The sequence below is a fragment of the Anoplolepis gracilipes genome, chromosome 16 (assembly GCF_047496725.1).
Source record: "Anoplolepis gracilipes chromosome 16, ASM4749672v1, whole genome shotgun sequence".
NCBI lineage: Eukaryota > Metazoa > Arthropoda > Insecta > Hymenoptera > Formicidae > Anoplolepis > Anoplolepis gracilipes.
Window position 1 is genome coordinate 3,367,067 of NC_132985.1, and position 23,751 is coordinate 3,390,817.

The window sequence follows — 23,751 nt, forward strand, 5'->3', positions numbered from 1 at the left end:
AACGGAACACGATGAAGCGCGCATATAGCTCGTGGGAAAGGAACTTCGCCGAAGCGTAGGTTCTCGTAAGGTACTGCCGCGCCACGCTCACCCACACTCACTTTCGCCCCTCATTTCTATCCTCTATACCTTCGACAACCCTGCGGTGAGAAGTTTGATCGACTAAATTGCCGACGGGCTGTCAGCAACACCCCAACCGTTCTTCAAGAGTCCTCTCGCTTATTCGCCTCCGTGAAAACCGTCACCGCCGCGCCCCGTCGTCGTCGCGAGACGATCTCGCCAACAAATCCTCGGCTGCTCGATCTCGTTCCGTTGATTCGCTTACAGGCGGTTGCCACACATCTAAGCCAAGTAAAAAAGTCGATCTAAAACTCGATAAAAGAAAACTCGAATTTTTTTTTTTTTTTTTTTTTAATAAATCAGGTTTTCGATAAATTAATAAAAAATTAAGTGACTGAAGATGATTAAAGGAATTGAAAAGACGCGGGAAAATTGCAAAAATAATAAACAGACATTTATTGAGATATAGAAATAAATTCTATAACTGAAACTGTACACATGAAGTTAAGATTACGCTTATAAAAGATGGGGACGTTGTGTTAGTGTAATTAATTCGAAATTTATTTATGTACTCTCCTTTCGATGTATATGTCTAATCAACTGCACTTCATCCCTGCAATTGAATGAAGTTTGGCTTTCGAGCAAGACGGTAGATAACGGCCTTAAGGAACACGTCACTCACAGAGTATTCTGGGACGTAATTTAATCGCCACGGTACGGGCTGTCCGATTTCCACGAGTTCCACGCGCGTCGATGTGAATGTACCTACCTACCTAACTAAATCTCATTTCTTCCGCCTCTCACTTTCGGACGCGATCAAAGATTCCTAATTCTTATTAGGCGATCTCGAGTCTCTCGATATTCAAATCATTTTTTTAATCAACAATTGAAATAATATTTTTGTATTTTCTCTGGAATTAATTATCAAATTTTAGAATTCCTCTCGCGAAGCATATTTACAGTTTAGAAAGGAGCAGTGCATTGCTAAATCGAATTAGTTAGTCCGGACTGTGAATGCAATTTAAACCGCCTAGGTGTGTGTTTGCACTTTCTGCCGCATCCGACCACACGCGTCTATTTCCACTGACGTAACGCATCCTTTCGCGTCTCACTTTCAGTTACTGCAAAAATATTCGGTCGTGATTGATCATGTTTTTGTTGCATCGTCTCAGCAGCAGCCGCTTGCGTAATTGTAGGACGATCTCGCTCGACTTTCATCGAGCGTGCATGAAAGTGAACGTGAAGTACGTGCGTGCGTGGTGCGTACATCGTCCGACGTGTATGTACGCTCCTTATATTACGTACGTCTCGCAATTTTTTCCCGAGATTTGATTCTCGGCGCGTGTTCAATCATCCGCGTGCGAATATATTCGTTCACCTCGGTCTAACGGATGATGAAAATCGCGCCGCATTCTCCTCGTTCTTTGCGAACGTAACGTATGTTTATCGGTCGACGTCTCGCGCACTTCACGTTCCAATTAAAAGTTTTAGCAATTTTGTTCGACGCACCATCGGAGCGCGCGCGTCTCTTCTGTAACTTGTCACTCGCCGAGTTATTCGATGACACGGTAGAACTTTTTCCTTGACACCGGAACGCCACGGATCACAAGTGTCGAGGAATCTCTTTTTCCCCCCGTGTTCCTCCCTCTCTTCTGCTGCTTCGTTTTCTCAAGAGAAACGGATCATCTTGTGCTCGGAATTGCGCGATAACATAAGAACGCGTTGAACGTAATTATTTTTGGAGTCTAAAAAAATTTAAAAATTGTTTAATTTATTATATTTGATTAACAGTTGTATTGTAATTCTTAAATAACGATTTTGACTAATCTACGATAAATTTATCACGTGTGATAGCAATTGGAGAACGTATGGCGCTGGCAGGCAAAAATTCGTTTCTCTCTTTATTTTTCTCTCTCTTTCGTCGCGTGTGTCACTAGTTACCACCCATCGGCTTACACCTTCCGTAGTTTATCTCGTAAATTGTAGCGAATCGGAATCGCACAGCGGAAAAACGACGTTGACACATTTTTGTACGCATTGCACCGAATATTTATCTAACTATTGAATTATTTTTATTCGTTATACGTAAACATTGACTCTCGACACAAGTTAAACTAGCCATTTTTCGAGAAAGTGTTCAAAGTATATCGATATATTATTTCTTCGATTAATTGTCGAAACAAGTTAAAACTAAAAATATATTTTTGAAATTTCTCTCTAGAATTTTATAGCAAAATCTAATACAAAGATATCAGGATCTTTATGCATTTCAACGTTATTAATTATTATATTATTATATTAATACCCTTAAGAAAAATCTCGATTAACTGGAAGCTACTGGTTTGCTTGAATGTCTTATGGATATTTTATTAGCAAGACTTTCAATTTGCTCGTAACTCAAAACCTCTCCTCCACATTATTTGATATGCTATATCAAGTGTGACATTATCATAAGCCAGGATGATAACTTAATCAAGCACGTTCTCTCTTTCTTTCTTTGCGTTATCTTATAGCAGCATATAATTTCGAATTAACTATTTGATTAGAACGAAGACATATACATGTATTATACTATCGATTTATTCAGATGCGCTGGGATCATCTAAAGAAATATTGAAAATTTCTCGAATAATCAATTTCTCGAAATGTTTCATGTCGCGAAACAATCGCGCGCGTACGGCTATATTTTCACGAAAAATGTATTGTTTTAAGCCGGCCATCCCGGTGGATTTTATGTGAATTCTGTACAAAAAAAAAAATAGAAAATCCGGTCGTTTCTGGCGCGTTTACTAGAGACACCACGTGGGAAAAATCATGTTTTATCGGCTCCGTATGCGCTATCCACTGTGTTTCCATTTTTTTTTTTTTTTTCATTTTTGATAAAATGATACGGACGCCGATGCGAAAGCAGTATGTTTTCGAAGCCGCCTGACGCGATACTCTCGTTTTTATAGTGGCCGAAACTCGGAGAGCGAACGAGCGAGAACGAGCGAGCGAGCGGGAAAAGGCCAACGGCGAAAGGGGCCGGGGAAGGGTAAACGGTCCGTTCCTCTGGATTTACTAATTAAAAATGGAAATTAAAAGAGACTCGACAGAGGGAGAATTCGCCGAGAGATCCGGTCTGAAACGGAGCGAGTGAGCGGACGTGTAGGTTACGAAAATATTCGCGCGGCAGTCTATCCGTTCTAGGTTTTGCACGCGCTTGATCATGAAATAAAGAATCCGAGGAAACACATGGTCATTTCTTTTTTTCTTCACCGAAGGATGGGTCGCTTCTTTCCAATCACCCTCGAATGGAGATTCTATCATATTTTGCGAGCGAGAGAAGACGGGATATAACCGACTGATGGTCGTTGCTGAAGACGAATGTCTTCCCGCGCTATATATATTTATGTTACTATAAATACACAGATAAATTATTCATATCCAACTTATCCAGTGCGGATCTTCTTCCGAGGCTCTCGAGTATCCTTAATCTTCTTGCGGTCGCTTTAATGTACCCGGTAAAACTCCGGAGAGTACCTCTCCAGAAAGTGTTGATAGTTTTCATAGATTTCAAAACCTAAAGATTTGTTTTTAAACTTTCGAAACTTCATAGTATTTTCGTAGTAAAGTTCGAGAATTAAAGAGAATCTCGCGAACAAAAAAAGGAATGATTTCCTTTCGTTTTGCATGCCACATTTTTGGCAAAAAAAAATTTTAATATTTTTAGTCGCCCACGCGCGCACATAATATTTACGTACAGCATATATGTCTACTCGCGTATCTGAAAAAAGCGAAAAACGGACGATCACGTAGCGGCGGATGATCCGTTAAAACTGCTACATGACGAGCTATAATTCTGACTGATTAAATATGCATGGGACTTGCTGCACAAGCACGAACTCGCGACGTGGCGATACCGTACGCGACCGGTGTTTCTCCGTCTCTCCCTTGTTCGCAGCTTCGCTCTCTATTTAGCGATCCCCGGCGCGAAATACCCCGTCGTCACCCTCGCTCACCTCCTATCCTGCACGCACGCATTTGTTTCAATTCATTGTTTATCCGTTAAATGTACGATAAACAGCGGATCTGGGTGAGCGTGTGCAATAACGGCGGTTTCATTGCGGACAAGATTTATCGATTCTCACATTCAGAGTCAAATATAGCCCTTTTTAATTTTGCTCTTTCAGATAGAATAAAAAAAAAAAGACATGTAATATTGACTATAATAATCGATTGAATTTTGCGTCGCATGTTAAAAAGGTATCGATTCATAATATGTCGCGAAATTTCTTACATTTCTAATATTTTTTCTATCATACGCGCGGTCGAAAATTTTCATTAAAGCGACCTCGAGTAAATTAAAATGTCCGACTTGCGTTAATACACTGGCAGCGTAGAAATAAATTATTTAAAGTCAAAAAGTTCCGACGAGCAACGAATTATTTTCTCATATTTCGGGATTTTTTAAATAGTTCAGCGCCGGTACGCCGGCTAACGTTTCCGGTATTGGCGCAAATATTCCGCTTGAATATTTCGAGCATTCGATTGCTCCCCTTTTTCTCTGTCTCTCTCTCTCTCTCTCTCTTCCATACGCTAAATCGCTCACCGAAAGACGAATCCGCTTTAGAAACACGCGGCAATTATTAATGCTCTCCATTAGATGTTATCCGGGCGGGAGAAAAATAAATAAAAACACATTGAAGCTGCACTTTGATCTTATGAACAGAAAATCCCATTGGCCGACATCAATAATCATAATGAGCGTCATTACGACACGCGAACGCATTTCGTAAATATTTCTCGTCATTAAAACGAATGTACTCTTCCGATACCTTAGCCCCGATCCCGGTTGTTGATTATTTTAACCGCTGATTAACGTCTATCAAGCGGCTCACGATTATTCCACAACCGCACGTTGAGAGATCCTTGTGAATTGAACAGCCTACATTCAGCAGTGAATTATTATTCTACCATTAATTGAATAAATGAGAAACTAAATATGTGGTCTTCGATTACTGCCGACTTTAAATATGAATTAAATGTCAAAGTGTCGAAACTTTATGGGCTGAAGGAATCAAAGATTTATAAACATTTCCTTTTTCTCTGATGTGTTTTCATTATTTTCTCCGTTACAAACATGATGTGAATAAACGAGCATCTAGAAAGAAATCAAATTTATCGAAATTTGAAAACGAAAGTAGACGAAGAGAAAAAAACATATACGTGTGCAATTATTTCTTGTTGTAAAAAATTGTTCCGAAAAAAATGCGCGCAATGAAATTAGCAGCACGGAAAATTTAATACACGCACTACGAGAAATCGTGAATTGCAACTGGCGCAACCTGATCTTGTCTGTCAAGAATAAACGCAACCGGCTTTTCTCAAACACCATACATACATACGTTCTGGAAAGGATTACGAAGGATCACAGCTAAGTAAACAGATGATGATGCATTCGCAACATTCTCTCACGTCGTTTTCTCGCCTCAACTGTGGTTTTAGTCGCCGTTGTCAAGCGGCATTTATTTCCGTTACGTGTTTGCGTGTTAAACGCGTCTTGCTCGCAGTTTCCGCCAGAGTATTTATTTGCATTAAGATTACATTAGACGAGCAGTAACACGGTGGGGAACGAACAAGAGAGAGAAAGAGACAGACAGATAGTATATAGTCATCAGTGCACCTATCTCGACCGAAACCTCGGAAACTCCTCTCGTCGTCGAGTGGTGCCTCTAATTAACCGTCTGTCGCTCCTATACAATATTGTATGATTCGAGACATTCTAACTTCTTGGCTGTCGTCTTGCCGACACCGAACCTGTAACGCACCCGCAATTTATCCTTCTCCTTTCCCTTACTCGTTTCTCTGCCCTCCAGAGACAACAACCCATTTACAGCAATTACGACAGATAACAGAGAGACACGTGTTTGCGTTTAGGATATCTGTTTGCACGATAACGATTCATAGGCACACTCGGCGCGGTTGCTCAGGTAACCTGGTATTTTTATTCCGTCGACAGAAAAGGAATTCCTGCGATACACTTTGCCAAGAACCCGGGCATTTATTCCGCAACAAAGGAGCCGAGAACGCACACGTAAGAATTCTCTTCGAGGCTATGAGTTTTCTGCGTAGGCAGGGGAGCGAGCTCCATCGTCCCGAAGCGACCGAACACCGTTCGTAGTTACCATTTTTAGCCCGACTACGTGCGTCTGCAAAGAATCGCATATGAGTTTTATTTTCTGTTTCGAGAGTTTCTCGCGCGCGATTTTTTTCATTTTTTTTCTGATTAAAAAAAAAAACTCGCGAAAATACGTAACGTGTATGAGATTCGAGAAAGCCGAATGATTTTAATACGCAACCTTTTTCACGACGTATGTAAAAGCACGAGAAAGACACAGAGAAGTCGTTTCGACTAGGAGCACAAACTGAAAAGTAATGCAATGGTAAAAAAGAGGTAGAGAAATAATCTGGGGAAATTGAAATTCGCGAGAGCCAAATACGTGGTTCAATGTTTCTGAAATCTCATTTTCTCGAATCCGAAGTGATGAGCCGTAACCTAACCCCCTGATAACGTCGTTGACCCCCACCGTGAAAAGATGGTAACGGTTGAATCACAAGTTCGCTCTCATCGGATGCGTTGGAATCAGTTCGACCGAGAACAAGAAGAAGGGGGAATTGGATCTCATTTACAAATGCGTTTGTCTGATGATAATCGACTTCCACGCCACGCAGACGTCATACGGCCAAATCCCCCGGGTATCTCGCAATCTGAACTCGCACCCTTTAATTAGCCGTGTCCGTCACCCTACGTTCGTTTCGCGCCTCTTCGCACGCAACAACGAGAAATACGCTTCCAGTTATACATACCCTGAAATGTTTCCGGAATCGGCCTCTCGACTTTCGTCCAGAATTGCCGATGGGATATAAAGATAAACATTTGCATGATATTTCTACTTGTATTTGCATATTTTTTTTTACGTTCTGCAATCAATTATAAGAATATATTTTGAAATCTAAATAGTGAATTTGATAATACAAATTTTATTAAAAACGTGGATGTTGTTTTTTTATCATATTTGATTTTATAGAACGATTTATATAACACTTCAAATTCGAGAGTATATTATAGTGTAACATGGAATGCGAATTGGAATTATCTTTGTACGTATCTTTTGTGTACATTCTATGCTTTCTAAAGAAAATTGATATAACAATGAGCGACGTAGTGCATCGTGTTTATTGCATCTTATTTTTAATTGCGTCATCTTGCGCGCGAACGCTGACGACGATCGTTCTTTATCGTATTATTCAACACGCAATTCGCGCAATTGAAACTGGACACGTATACACGTAAGAGAATACATATGTGTGTGCGACAACAGTAAAACGCTTCGTTGCACGATCCTTCGCTACTGTAATTTTTAATCTTGCATTTCGCTGTAATTTATCGATGCGCATAATTGTGAAATCGATTAACTTGGTGCGCTTTCTGTTTCAAGTTTTCCCATGAAATACGCGCCACGTGTTTTCGATTAAATTCGTGGACAATTACGCTTGATAATTATATGTCAATTATAACATCAATTCAGATAAAATAATTGATAGGATTCTTTATAAAATGTTTTTCATATTAAATGAAAAATAACCGAGCAAAATTGTGCTTGTACTCGTTTAATATTCCCTCTGCAAATGCATTATATAAAAGAACATTTTTTACATGGTATTATGACCAATTTTATTCATTTGCATGTTGTTTTCGAAACCGGATTGCAGTACGCGTGATGTGCATACAAAATAAAAATTGTGAAATATGGCACCGGGGAAAATGTTGACTAAATGAAGATTAAATAAGACTAATGTAAAACTACTAATTGTAAATAAAACAAATGCAAAAATGAAAACGATAGGTATGTTTAAAAAATTATACGATAATTTAATATACGAAATTTTATTAGGTAACACATTCTTTCAAGTGAATCAAGAGACGATAAAAATTGTACAAATATTTGCAAAAATGCCATCTCAAATAAACATCCACATAATAAATTGTATTGTTTAATAAGCGATCATTTGAGGATCTACGATCTTAACATCAGTAATTTGTTGATATTAAATTGACAAAATGAGATAAACCAAATCCAGTTTTATTAGATCGGAAAGTAATAAGATCCTTTATACTGAACAAACAAAATGCATTCTTTTATCTTTTGTTAGAACATGATTTACTTTTTGTCATTTTTTTCCTACTCGTACATAAATACATTACGAATCGTAGAATTAAAAATGGAAAAGAGGAGACTTAATAGAGGAAACACAGAATAAAATACGCAGAAATTATATCTTTCCGAGAGTCGCAAATGTATAAACGAGAGCCGCGCGTGTAATCTGGCTAAATATGGATTTATGTTTTTCATCGACATGCGGCTGAGAGTGTTTGCAATATGATGAAAGCATATTATATGAAAAAGAGAGGTGGAGGACTGGGGAAAAGGGGAAAACTCTGCATTAGATTTATGACTATGTGCACTCGCTTCTGGAAAAACTATCTTTTTTATCATTTTTTGGTATATGTTTCAAGCACGACACCTCGACTCGAGCGCAAATATGTTTGCAATTATTGTCAAGAGTATCGAACACGAAACGCCTTTTGTTCGATGAGGTACTCGAACGCTGATCATTAAAAATAACTCAAAGGCAAATTGGTAGATAAGGAAAGTATGAGTGTAATAAAAATTATCAGATTCATGTCAGGAAGCGCCGCTGAAATTGATAGTGCCGTCGCATCCTGTAGAAAATGAGTTATTTAAATAGAATTTATAAAAATTTTTGTATAAAATTATATAAGCTTCTATATATATCTAATTTTTAAGATTAGAGAAAAATTAGTTATAAAAACTTGTGAACTTTATAATATTTATTTCTCTAAGTTATTCAAAAGGATATTTTAAAAAAAAACGTAATAAAATATAAGTACATGATTAAAACAAAGAAACGCACAATACAAGGAATCTAAACTTCTTATTCTTGATTTAATGCCGAATTTTGAAGATTAGGAATCCGATCTTATTGAATTTTTGTCACTTTCTTTATCTATTTTTTTTTTAACGAAATACAGTATCGAAATTAGAGCGGCATTATTTTTTTTTTTTTTTTTTCGATTGCACGAACTTATATTTTAGAAAAAAATAATATTCCACGCTTATGTCACGAACAAGTGTGATGAAGCGAAAGTGCTCGATAAAATAATTTTTTACTGCATGTTTGGCACGTGCAATGTAAAGAAATAATAACTATCCACGGCGAGGGGAAAAAACGCATGAGTGTCGAGATCTGTTCGATATGTCGCTGCAATATGCACGCGCTATCATTGTTTCGCACCGAATGCACTCGTGAAAAGTGCATCCATCGAAAGAGAATGTAACCATGTAATTAAAGAGGCACGAAAAAGAGTGACAGGAAAACGGAAAAGAAACTGAAAAATATAATAAAATACTGTAAACATGATATGTACTAATTGTAAGATAACAGAGAATTGAAATACAAGTGCATTTTACTTTTAAGATATATGGCTATTTTAATAGCACATTTAGTTATTGAATAAAAAAGCCTATAATATATACATTGAGACTTGAGACGCGGAAAATTATTTAGCCCATGATAAACAATTTATCAGAATTATAATGATTCTTTGGATGCGATATCTAGATAATTGAGAATTACGCGCGAGTATTTAGTAGTTTAATTATAAAATTCTTAGGTATAAAAATTTTATATTTAAGAATTGAGCATATATTAAATGCTAAGTATTAGACGGTATATTTCGTGTTTTTGAAACTTTAGCTTAAATTTCTTTCCTCCTTTTGCGTAAATACTCAGAGCGGTATTAGACCCGGGGGCGATAAACTTTCGTATCTCTCTACCTTCTTGGCCGGAAAGTTCCGGAATATTCAAGTAACTGTAGAGACTCCAAGGACCTGCACTTAGATCACCCGGGTTAGGAAACTCTCGTCTGTGCGTTGGACACGGGGGTGTTTATTCGCATGGAACCTTAGTTATGCAGATTTTAACACGAATGCGCTCTCTTAACTGATTGGTCGACTAGCGTTATCGCCTCGCAGGTAATCTCGCTCGATTGCGAGTGCGTTGCCTTGTATAAATTAGTTTGCTAATGTGTAACCAATTACGAAATTTTGTCATCACTTAGAAAATTGTTCGTCTCATAATGTTATGTTATGCTCGCGCAAACTATTTTCTATATATTTTTGAGAGAGATAATTTAACGTTATTTTTAATAATTACGCTCATTAGATCTTATGGTTATTGGGTATCGCGAATCTCTGTTTACTACGTAATCTAATTATAGAGACTCTATGTTAAATCTAACGCGCGCTCATCGCACAGAACGGCAAGTTATTTACTAGAGTGCGCCGCTTAAAATTGATTATTATATCATTCCGCTGCGCTTATTTCCGGTTAGATAATTCGCGCAGATAATACAACCGACTATGTAATGTAGTTGCAGACGTGGGTAGCGTAATAATTGCGGTATTGGCGAATTTGTAGCGATTTGTATTTTTCATATGATGCTTACGGAGAAAAAAAAAATTCGCAGAGAAGAGGAAGAAAAAAGATAGTGATAAAAAATGCAGCGAGAGTGTGAACATGCGGAGCGGTTTGCTCACGATTGGATACTCTTTGGTAAGCAAGCAAGTAGATATCTAACGGTCCAGAACAGAGATCTTCCCGTCTTTCTCTCTCTCTCTCTCTCTCTCTCTCTCTCTCTCTCTCTCTCTCTCTCTGCTACAGCATAGCCCGGTTATGCACGGTACAAACGGGTGCATCGCAAGCGAGAGATGCATTTCCGATGTGTTTCCGCGAAGCGTGCACACACACGGAAGGTGTGGGGCGGCGGGATAACATTGGATGAAATCAGAGAAACACGTGTTCAGCGGGAGGCTTCGACGTGCTCACAGGCGTTTGAATGCGATTAAGCTGGTAGAGCAGCAACGGCAACACCAGCCGACAACGGTTCCATCATTCCTCTCCTTCTCTTTTCGCGTTCGCGTTCGCCTCTCGTGCCATTTTTTCATGTTCAATTTTATTCGTTAGTTTCTGCATTTGCTAACGATTCCTAAATTTTGTCTCAATCTAGATTAGCACTAACGACCACACGACAAACGCTATTTCTTGGGTCAAAATAAAACGTATTTATTTATTTACTTTTTTTTATTCTTATATATTTCTTTGTTCATATCAATGTGGAAGAATATATAATTACGACTCATCCGCACTTTTACTCACTTTCACCGTATTGGTTTATGCGTGATGTTGTTGTGTATGGTAGCATTTTTTACTCTTTATGAGGTATTTGAATATATTGAATTTATGTTACAAAGAAAGGCAACTCGCGATGTTGTATATCGACCAATCTTGTCCGACGAGCTTTCTCTTTCTGTTTTGCGAGGATTCGATGACCATGCACAGGTGACGAACAGAGATTCTTTCGTTTAACCACTCTCTCAAGGTCTTATGGTTTTTTTCCTTTCTTCATCTGACTGCGTCGTTCCGCTTCGGCTATAAACTGTATATTCGAATTGCAAATGAAATGGAATTTTTTCCTTGCTCGGAAAATCAGGTATTGCTAAATTATTAAGCATTTTTAATATGTTATATGTGCCTTCGTGTAAAATAATGCCTTTTTTAATAAGGGATAATAAGTAATCCGCGAAAAAAATGTTTGAATGCTTATGTAAAATGTGTAATAGAATCTGTTATATTTGTTATTCGTTAAAAATTAAAGAGAATTCTTTTACGTATTGTTATCGTAAATTTTCCGTAAAAGTACAAGGACGATTGACAGACAGCGACACATAAAAATGGAATTTTGAAAGGCAAATCAAAAACCAAAACCCGTTGGAATAACTGTGAATAATCAAGCGCGCGGGTGGGGTTGCAGTTCGATGCAGCCGCATTGTGTACACTAACGGATCGCAATAAATCAGCGAGAAAAAATACTGCCGGATTAACCATAAACTATAGTGATTTTTAGCTGCACGGATTATTTATAACACGCTCAAGGACGATTCTTTGAAATAGATGTTTGTTTGACATTGTATTTGACAACCGATGCTTGTCAATAGATATTTTTGTTTTATAAATTTATGTTTATTATTCAAGATTGTTAGAAAAAATATAGATCAACTAAACAGTGGGCAAAAATGAAGCTCTCATAAAAAGAGAGATATCTTCTATTTTGTAAAAAAGAAAATTAAAAAATAATTGTGCATGTTTTTTATATTTAAAGACAATTTATTTCTTTATTGTTAAAAATTTTGAATTATAGAAGATGCTCTCTTTGTCAATAAATCTTTGTAAATTTCTGACAGGTACATTGACATGTTATATTTGATTCTATTTTTGATTAAACTGAATTTTTTAATTTCTTCCTTTTGTGATATAAACTATAAATAGCTTAATTTCAATGAATCGAAGAGAAAAAAAAAGTCGATGTAAGTTATAAGAAATGAGCGACTCCAATGCCTGGCACCAAAGTCTCACTGCCGATTGTATTCGGGCATCGAAATCTCCAACACTAGTTCAATTTGTCATTTGGATCTCTTTTTTTATATAATTGTCAATTAAAACTGATATAATTTGATATATCTTTGAGAAAAGATCTCAAGCTCTTTTCTATTTAGAATTCGTTAAACATACAGCATCGCTTTAATCCTCTAAAAATTTATGATAATTTTATGAACCTGTATTCAACGTCAACAGTTTGATTACAGCTTCTATAATATTGCCTTACTTAAATATTACGTTCCTCAAATTCTTTAATTCTTATATTCTTTATTCGCGCAAATTCAGATACATCATTTATTCTCCATATCATTAAACTGTTACATAACACAGGTAATTGTATAATGAATTATGAATAAGAATATATTATATAATTTGTTCAACTGAAATATGGACTATATGTGACAAGATGGTTGTTTCATTAAAGTCTTATTCTTTTAGTAGGACATGTAATTAATATTAATAAATAATACGATAACAGAGTGTATATATTAAAGTTTCATTTAACATTCATTCGAAAGTTGCCTCGATTAAACGTCCAGTTATTATCTCGTTCGAAAGAATGTTTTTTGAAATTGTCAATAAAATAATCAAATTCCATTAATATTAATATAACGAAGGGGAAAATGATAATGAATATGTATATATACATGTATAATTGTACACAGAAAAATAATTAGCCTATAAGAAACAACTCTGACACACATGCTTTCGTTCGCGAGATTGGAGAAATATTCGATAGATATTTAATTAATTATTTAATTAACGAAGACCAGTATGCAAATCTGCATGAGTAATTAAACAATCGAACGTATAAAATTAAATTTGCATTTGGTTTGACCCAATATCATCATTGTCGGTTGCATAAACTATTGCGCCACGCAATGATTATATTCGCGGAACCATTGTTTATTTCGTAGCGTACCACGTATGTGAGAGAGCGTAATTTGCGTTAGTATCAATATTTACTTATCGCGAAAATGTCATAAAATGTTGATTGAAAAATTCTTCCAATTGTTTTCACGCATTCCCTTCATTAATCTCATCCCTTTTGCCATTTTCCCGCCAACGTTCTCTTTCGTGCATATTATACATTATTCAGTAATGCAACGTCGTGATAAGGTACAACGCTTGGTCATATCGATATCGAAACGAAGAGAGGGGGAGAGACGAAACGGGGGATGAGATTGGTTGCGCGTCTGGCCGATCGGGAATTTTGCTCTCGACCCGCTCTCGAAACAGGCTCGCGAAATATCATCGATGTCTGTGCCCCGCGGGCCTGCTGCGTCATTGGTCGTCGAAAATTAACATGCGAACGACCAGGAAATATCGCGCGAATTAAAAAACCAGACGAAATGGGGAGAAAGCAACAGAACAGATGGAGGGGAACGAGAACAAAAATCGCGGAGGGTGCGTACGTTTTTTTTTTTTTTTTTTTTTTTTTTTTTCTTCTTTTTGTTTCCATCCCGTTTGATCCTAGGAGCTATTCTGACGGTTCCGTACCTCTGTATCCCGCCCGTCCGTTTCTGCACGCGAAATCACGTCAATAATCCTTGACGTTTCTACGTAAACGCGCGAAAATACTATTGGCCGTGTCGATAATTCGCAAAACTCTTTTTAATTATGTTTAAATTGTTATTTCTTCGCGCATTTCATGTCTTTGCTCGCATCACGATTATGCTGCGACATTCGTTACTTGTCAAGGAAATATTTGTAGTATATAATTAATTAATATGATTTTTATTTAAATAAAATATATCTTTTTTATTTCGAATGCTGACATTATGCTTTCTGTTTCAGGTAAGACGATCATTTAAATTAATCGCTGTCTTTATCCGGTGAGTGATTTATATGTAATTATAATTTTCCTATTACCCGTACATATGTTTTTCAATTTATTCGTGTCATTGCGTTGGAAATGCAACGAGGAATCGTTCTGATTTATATGGATGAAGTTAGGGGGTTAATCGATCACTCTAGCATCATTTGCCTGTAATCCTCCTAAGCCTGGCGTGTTAACATCATGTCGTATCGGGTTGTACATAACATGTACACGATTGAACATTTGTCGGTTTAATCCTTTGTGATGAGAGAGAACATTGTTGGAAATCGATGTAAATATCGTTGTAGATTCGAAATATTCTCTCATGATAGAAAAGCTTGAAAATCCACGTTGTTTTTCCACGGAAATATTCATTCGTCGCATCAAATCTGGAACGTATTTTATACGTAAATTGATACGTCTCTATATATACATATAAAGTATAATATACGTATAGGAACGTATAAAAATGCAGAAAATTTTGTATAATATTTTGTACTTTGTATTTTTTATGTTAGGTACTTTTTATTTTTGGATTACTTTTGTGTTTCTTTCTTTCTTTTTTTTTTTTTTTTTTTTTTTTTTTCTCCTTAAATACTCCTTCAGCAGTATCGATTTTGCTTCTCCGTATTATAATTTACGTACCCTAGGCACTTGCCTATCAAAGTGTAAGATCAGTATTTTATCTTGGCGCGATAGAAATATATTAAGAACGACTAGCCAGAAAACACTCCATTAATAACGCGAAGTAGACACGTTAGCGTTTGACTTTGTAGCTAACACAGAGCTCTTTGACGTTGCTTATCGGCGGTACCGGTGACTGGGCTTCGGGGCAAGTAATCGGCGATACAAAATGGAAAACGCTGATAATTTAAGCGGCTGGTTCGCGCGGATCAGGGAACAGAACGAGAGAGGAAGAGAGACAGAGAGACTGGCCCGGGATAATCGAGAGCGTTATTTTATTCGCGTTGTTGCAGTGCAGCCGATGCACAAAGTTTTCATAAACGTTGCTCATGGGCACGTTGAACGTGCGCGCCTCTCTCCTCTCCTCCCATCTGGCTTCGCGCGCGAGCGCGAGAACGCTCTTCCGCTTCCTCTCTCGCTCGTAGCATGCAGCAGACAACGGTTAATCAATGGGCTTCAAGCGCAGACTCGCATCCCGGGATCTTTCCTGATGGACAGCGGCAACAGCAGCAACAATACGCGAGCATTTGCCTCTCCCCTTCCGGCAGTGAAAGGGTGGGAGGGAGGGAGGGAGGGAAAAGAGCGAAATAAAGGGGAGGAGAGAGAAGAAACATTGACAATTAGATAGTGGGGTTGGACTAGGACGAAAGAGAACGAGGGAGAGAGTGCCGCGGGCGTGCAAAACCAACAAACAATTTAAACTCCCCTTTCAAGTCATGGCTTTGTTTATGGGAACGCAAATAATTCGTCCGCGTGTCTATCTCCCGCTGACGCGGGCGCGAAAATAACGAGATAGATTATAGGTAGCCTGCGAGCATCAACAGCGTCTCGGAATCGATATCTTATTCGGATCGATTCGTAGAAAATTATTTAACAATAAGTCTTTGGAGAGACTGCAAATATATTTTCAGTAATCTGAAATCATAGAGCTGTAAGCTTGATAATAATTTTTGAAAAATTTCTCTTGTCCTTGCGCGTTGAAAATCGCGATTGATTATTATTATTAATTAATCGTTTTGAATTATTATTATTAATTAATCGAATCTTTATGAATATTATATATACATTCGAGGAGTGCAATCGATAAGGAAGTCTGAATGAACGCAGCATTATTCGTCTTCGCAAAGTTAGTCTCGCGAGTCGCGCGTTCTCTCGGTCTTACTGTCAAGTAAGAGAATTACTTTCGAACTCGCAGACCGATAAAACAGGCCTTCTCATTTGCGCGATCGTCAACTCGATTCTTGCACGGATCTAAAAACTTTCTACGCTCGTAAATGAGCCAACCCGGATGCCCGGTTTTATGGTCCATTTTACATCCGGCTTTAAAAGTGACATCAAAAGGGTTTTGCGATTAAGGACGCAGTAGTATATCTTCGCGAATATCACCAGACCGTCATTTTTTGGCGCCGCGTCAATTCTCTGAAATTTCCGTCCGTCGAAAAATTATGACAGATATTCTGAATCGTCGTTTATAAAATATTTTTCGCTTTATTTTCCAAAACGTTATTTATTCGTTTTTCGATTATAAAAATATTATTGTGAGTTTAATGGCGAATGTTTGCCACGTTGAATTCACGTCATATTTCCTATCGATGTGCCATTTTTTCAATAATTTATAAAAAATGTCAAATCAATGTCCAGAACGTATTTCTAGATATATCGAATGACCCATTGGAACGAGCTCACCCGCAAAATTGGACGAACCCGGGGATGGTAAATGACATTGCGCACACGTAGTGCACTTGCACGAAATGAGGGAGGGAAGAAAAATGCAAGAAAAGGGGTGGGTGAAGGGGAAAAACTCCCGGCGAAATTGGATCCCTGAAAGTGGTTCGTGCTGGCCTACCTGATTACCTGATTTCGTTGATGGATTCTTAGACTCTTTCGGACAGTACCATTGGCCTTCGTTCTTCTCGTTTTGCCAATCCGCGCATTCACCTTCCTGGACAATAACTTTAAGCGCTCTTCGATACTGGCCGACCTCGTTTTATGACATTTTGAATAAACGATTTCCTATATCCATACAAGGCGAAAATTGCACACGATGATGTAGACGTTTGCAAAACTCATTACTAAACTGACAGTAAAAATGTAAGACTGTACACGAAAAATCGAACTGAAATCTCCTTGTGAGCGTAGAACAGTGATTTTCAATTAATAGTTTGCGCGATTAAAATTAAAAAATATTGATCCAAAAAAATATCTTAATATTTATGTAATTTAGAAGTTACACTCTTTCAAGTGACGTGACAACGATTGCTTAATTGTGAAGCTGTTTGCAAATATAGATATGTAGTATGAGAAATATCAGTCTCGTAATTCGAAGCGAATCTAATAGCGGAGGGGTGAAAAGAGGGAGGCGGAGGAGATAAAATAAGATTGAAACAGAAACCACAGAGACAAACGTGCCATCGCGCCGCACTAACGCGGTTTGTGGAAAAAAAATTCTGATACAAAATCAATTATTTCGCGAAATACAACTTGCGGTTCATTTAACACAACATGGATATCTGATATTTTATACAAAACTCTTCACATTCACGTTGTGTAGGGGTGATTCAGTTGTGGCAGCAGTGACAGTACTCGCCACCATCATTAGACCACTACTGTTGGCAATTTTTTTTTAACAATTCTCAAGTTACACAAAAGGATGTTTTCAGTCTGTTTGATTATCGAGACTATAACATTGCGTTACGTACTTTATCGATTCTCTCCTCGCGACTTTTAAGTTTGGAATATATAAAAATAATTACACGTTTATTATTTATTTGATATATCTTATTGTATATAATTTTTTTAAAGAAATAATTTCTTCAATTTTATCTTCGAAATAAAATTGTCTCTCAGATGTATGCGACATTATTAAAATGTCAATAGGCTCGTTCGCTTGTAAAACGCATCTTTTACTAGCACAGATTTAAACTGGAAATATTGGAAATGGACTGAATTGAATTTCGTCCAAAATTAGACTGTCATCGCGCATCTTTCTTTATTATCGCTTTCGCGTGAATAATTGGTTGACGCGACTCTTAAATCGAGTTAAATGTGATTCAACCACAATGCTTGAAACCTCACGATTATAGATAAAAAAATGGACGCTGTCAATTAATGATGCATATTTACTATAAACCGCAAACGGAACGAATTACTTTAGATTTTTTTTTTTATAATCAAAATAAGCGTAACTCTTCAAATATTCGGCTTAAATCTCGCCACTTGTTTAAGAAATAATTTTTAATTTACCTAAAATTGTTTCTCTTCGTTAACCGTTTCTCATTAGCAAATTGATAACAAAGGTTGGCATTTCTCATTGAAGATGCATAGTATCAAAAAGTTTTCAAACTAATTTACTCTAACTTCCTCCCGTAAAAGCTTCTTCCCTTATATTGAATAAAAATTTCAGTAATTGCATTCTTGCAGAATGTTCAGGACTTTATGAAGATTACATTCCACGTCAGATTTTACAGAATAACTAATTATTTATAAGTTTCGGGATACTTTTTTTAATCGCACATTTTCATCGTCAATTTTGTATTTATTAGAATTTTGACAAACATCAATTTTTTTCACTCTTGATTAAACATTTATCTTTTTTTTTCACACAAAATTACTAATGAGTTTATAGCGCTACAAAATAAAATTGGCTTATAATGGCTTAGTAGACATGATTCATATCTCTATTATGTACAAAGCGCAAAGGTATTAGGCACATGTGTTCACTCATTGCAGAAAGCGCTTACAACAAACATTACAAACGACAGTGACGTTACACAAAATGTTCGCTTGCTCATTCACAATTTCAACAACTAATTACTATTACGAACTCAAGCATGCTTAAGGAAAATGCTTCGAGTATTATTAGTTATGTCTATCAATTTTTCTGCACAATAAAGGAAGAAAATAAAAACTGCATCTCACGATTCGATTATATGTATATATACTCGTTTGTTAATCGTGACGAGAATTCATCGCATGATCGCTCTTCAGAACGTTACGAAACGCAAGCCGCAATAATATCGCACAACATACCATTACTAATTGCCGGCAAACCTGCCGTTGTCGTACTTTGTTCGGATAACAATCAAAATGTTTACAATCGTATTATTTGGCTATTGATTTTGGGATAGCATCAACTTTTGCACCTGCCGTATACGCGCAACGAGATTTCTTCTTGAAATTCGAAACAGGTAGCCGTTTTTATTGTCGCAAAAATTCTATTTTGTAAAACAATGCAATTTTTATATTTTTAAATGATTACTTGGATTAAATGATTTTTGCACACATTTTAAATATATATTGTACATAATATTATACTGTTTGGGCCATAAATTGTTGAAAACAATAATACAAATTATAATAGTAAATCATAATATTTTTGTTTTATCATATCAAAATAATTGCTTGTATAAAGAATTAAAATATAAAGAAATGTCAAATTTTTATTTGTTTTTAGTATAATTATAATTATTATATTTCGCTCAACGATTTCATACAACAATATTAACAAGTTGATAATATTTTCGGTTAGATGCTGTGTGTATTCGCAATTGGTACTATATTTACAACAACATATTAAAGATATTTTGACGATATTTGCCTATATATATATATATATATATATATATATATATATATATATAGACAAAATTTAGCTATAAAAACTCACTTCTGAAAGTACAATAAACACTACGACATTCGCAAAATTAAAGCGTAATTAAACTTTGTTAAGATTGCTTCGTTATGATCTATTTTTGCGTCGATAAACATAATTAACATACAAATGATCGCTACTGAAAATACAACGAAAATAGACAGTCTATCAAATATATTATAACGCAGTCGAAGTATCATTATCTGACGAGAGTCGCGTCCGTGTTTGATGATCGATCATAGAGCACGTGGCTGATTGATTTTCGTGCAAATGTGTCGATGGCACGTGGTTCTTGTACTGTCATAACAATTAATTTCCGAACCTTTTTATCCATCGAGACGCGCGATAAAGAGATATCGACGACATCCGTTTGTAAAGACATGGGCAAAAAAGGAGAATTACTAGTAATGTCGGACTGGATTTCATCAACAATTAAGAACCGTATTGAGAATCGTAAAGCCGCGAATGCAAAAGGACGAACGCGAGCGGAAGTCCATCTCCGGTTTCCCTCTTATTGACACAGCGGTGCTCAGCATCGATGAGCATTCTTCTCATTTCCTTAGCGTCAGTCGTCGCTTGCGAAAGGTCTTCGCCAATCACTTCGATATTTATTGGGCAAAGATTTATCTCTTTTGATAATCTCGCCGAGAATGGCTCTTGAGAGTAGCGTATTTTCCTCGTGACCGATCATTCATCGGATGTTCTCGAATGTCTCGTTCACGTTTCCTGTCAAAGTGTTTCCGCAATCGTGATAAAGCCCAGGCATAAGTCTGACGCTGGTTTGTCGATCAATAGATAATGGAATAGTTAAGTGATTGGAGATGCAAAGAATCGAGAATCTTGAAGTAACATGATTCGCGACGATTTGCTAAAGAAGATAAAAGGATATCTTGTGTGGATTCTTAAAGACTCGCGGCGTTTCTTTTTACGATATGGCGATGGAAATAAGTATTTTCCATCTCGAACGTCGACGACTCTTCTTTTTCTCGCTTCTTCTCTTCTTCTCTCTTTGTTTCAAGGCGAGTATCGCGTGGCTGCTTAGCCTCTTCATTTCCTACGCACGAAGATATTCTCTAAAAGTTCCTTCGTGATCAGCCGATGAGGTCTAGTCGGGCTCTCGGTAGGCGTACCGTAAAGTCGACTGTTGATGGCATAGAGCTTCGGGCTGAGCTCACATCTCACGTTGAACCACCAGTCGCAAACGAATACTGCTTGGCTGAATTGCGTGCCGTTTGGACAGAGAAACGTTGCCTGTCGGCCGTCTATGTCACAATAATGCCACGCCTGGCATCTCGTCTCTACGTCGGCAAAGAAGCCGGGGAAGGACTGGTCGTCGCAGTAGAAATTTGTGTAGGGCACTTTCCCCAGCACCGGATAATCCGTGCCTGGTCGACCTGTAATCGCAATGAGTTTCATAAGTTCTTCCGCGACAAAAAAATCGATGTATAGAATGAGTTAAACTAAAACAAAAAGATGAGATATATAACTTAAATATTTATTTCTTGTCAGATAATTTTAAAATTTTAATTTTAAAAGGTGAGATCAACTAATATACTCAAGCGTTTTATATTCTATTGTTATTTGACAAGAAATCAATATTTAAGTTATATTTCATTTTATTTGGAAAATCCTCAGGCTCCTGTGACTCACTCTATATAATGATTAATCCTATAAAGATATTATTGTAATAACACAAGAAATATAAATACTTTAATTGGTCTCTACATATTTTTTTCAATTAAAGTATACTTTATGAGTTCAAATTATAGACAATATTTTAACAGCGTGGATGGAGCGGTCTTGGAACATTCAAATATGTTTCATCATCCCATTTGATATCGTTCGATCGTATATTTGAGGCCTTAAATAATTCACGGTTTATTCCGGCAGTAATTTCAACGCTCACGGATTCTCTTTACGTGAAATTCGCAAATGCGTATAAAGTGCCGAACGATTTGGACGAATTAACTACTTAAATGAGGGGTTAAACGAATCGGTGTGCAGCCACGGTTCTTTGCCCTTTTTTCTATTTTCTGTTTCCATCTCTTCGTTACTTTCAGAATCGCAGCCATTTGAATCTCATTAAAAAGGCCGTTTTTCGCATAACTTTATTTAACAATTGTAGGAGATTGTGTATCGAAAGCTAGGAAATTTATAAGTATTATTTCCGATAATTTTATTTAGATAAAATATTGAAAGCAAAGAAAAAAGTAGAGAACAAATAGAGGAAAATATATACAAAGGGAAAAAAAATTAAAATATTCTTTTCACAGAAATAAGACTTGGAAAAAAATAGAAGACAGTTTTTTTAAATGTCTGTAATAATCTAATTTATACTTGTATCGGAAAATTGAAAATTTTTATCTGTGACAGTTTAATTGTGCGAATTATACTATTTACACACCAAAAAGAAAAATAGAGTTTCGTCTTTTTAGTTTTCATCAATATTTCGCGGCATGTGCTCGGATATGAAAATGTTTTTGCGTTTAAATGATCTCTAATTTAATATTAGCCAGCGTAAATTAATTCTAGAATCAAGGAAAAATTAGTATCTCGATCAAAAGAAGTGAAAACAAAAGTTGGACAACTTAAAACGGTTTGCGGTCGAGAGAGACTTGTAGGCGCATTAAAACACCCGTTAAAAGAGCTCCAAGAAAGTACCCTCGAGATCCTCCATCCCTATCGCACTTTTCCACCCTTGTTCCAACCTCTCTCACCTCGGGTCCGAGGCTCAGTGGAAAACGAAATAATTAGACTGACACGGTGCGCGAGTACACTTACGGGTGAATAGCTCGAGAACGAGAATACATTCGACAGTGTCGTCGTGGATTCTACCGAAGTTATAATTACGCGGACCCAACCACCGTAGGGGTGCGAGAGAAAGAGACGGACAGAAGAAAGCGAGAGATAGCGAGTGCGGAAGCGAGACAACGAGCGTTTATTCCGTACAGTGGAATCTCTTCCGCTGACAAAACAGGTCGGACAAGCGACGCAAGCTGCGAATTTCGTATGGATGTCGGTGCGATACGGTCGAGTTTATGCGACCGCGTCGTCTCTCGTGGAAGGCGCACGTACTGTATACGTTCTCGGGGTGTTGTACGCGCGTACAGACCGGTCCATTTCGCCGCATCGGTATTCCTGCAACGCGCTCGAGACGAAGTCTGGCCAATCCGCTGTTTTCAGCTAACTTGAACGAGTCTCCGTCGGGTGATATCGACGCGAAAATTTCTTCACTCGTTAGAAAGCCAAAGTATATGGAACAATGCATAAAAAACAAATAACACGCAAGCCAAACAATATTATATAGTTTTCATTTTACATATGATGCATATTTCGATAAACATTTTGATGGCAATTAAAAGTATCTACGGTTTGACAAAACTTTATATTTATTGTGTGTCGCTCGAAATGGATAATAAATTTTAATTAACTTATATATAGGAACAGTTTGCAGTTATGAATAAGTTGATCTCGTTTAGAGGTGAATAAACCTTGCGTAAAATTGCACAAAATATAATTGCATCAAATTCTATAAAATATGTGTATTGTTTATTTTTATAAGATTTATACATACTTTTAGCAAATTTATATAACACCATAATTTTAAAGTTGAGAGAGAAAGATTTTAATGAAAGCACATGTCTTTGAGAATTTAATCCATATAATTCCATAAATTATAAATCTACTTTGAGACATCTTGTACTATTTCTCTCTACATAGCTCTTGCTCGGAACGTCTCGTTGTTCCGCCTTCGTACGCTTTTACGAACGATAATATTCTTGCCTGGCAAAACTAAGCTTGTCGCACGATAAGATTCGAATAGCTACCCAGCGAAAGACATGAAGAAGTAGACGGGTAAAAGATGGTAAAAGAAAGAGATATTGAGAAGAAACGAGGTAGAGATGGAATTGTTCGCGATCCGAGACAAAACAGGATACTGCATTGACGTAAAATTATTAAAACGAGAATATTC

General features: G+C 37.0%; 2 protein-coding genes across 3 annotated transcripts in view; one reads left to right on the forward strand and one right to left on the reverse strand.

The window, feature by feature from the left end:
* Qin (tudor domain-containing protein qin) overlaps nucleotides 1-23,751 on the forward strand; it is a 141,186-nt gene that overhangs the window by 58,948 nt on the left and 58,487 nt on the right. The gene's annotated exons all lie outside the window — the stretch shown is intronic.
* Nucleotides 18,351-23,751, reverse strand: part of LOC140674883 (uncharacterized) — a 52,952-nt gene continuing 47,551 nt past the window's right edge. Inside the window, exon 3 of the mRNA XM_072908790.1 lies at nucleotides 18,351-21,172. Within this exon, the coding sequence (XP_072764891.1) occupies nucleotides 20,826-21,172 (347 nt within the window). The 3' untranslated portion in view covers nucleotides 18,351-20,825. The remainder of the gene's footprint in view (nucleotides 21,173-23,751) is intronic.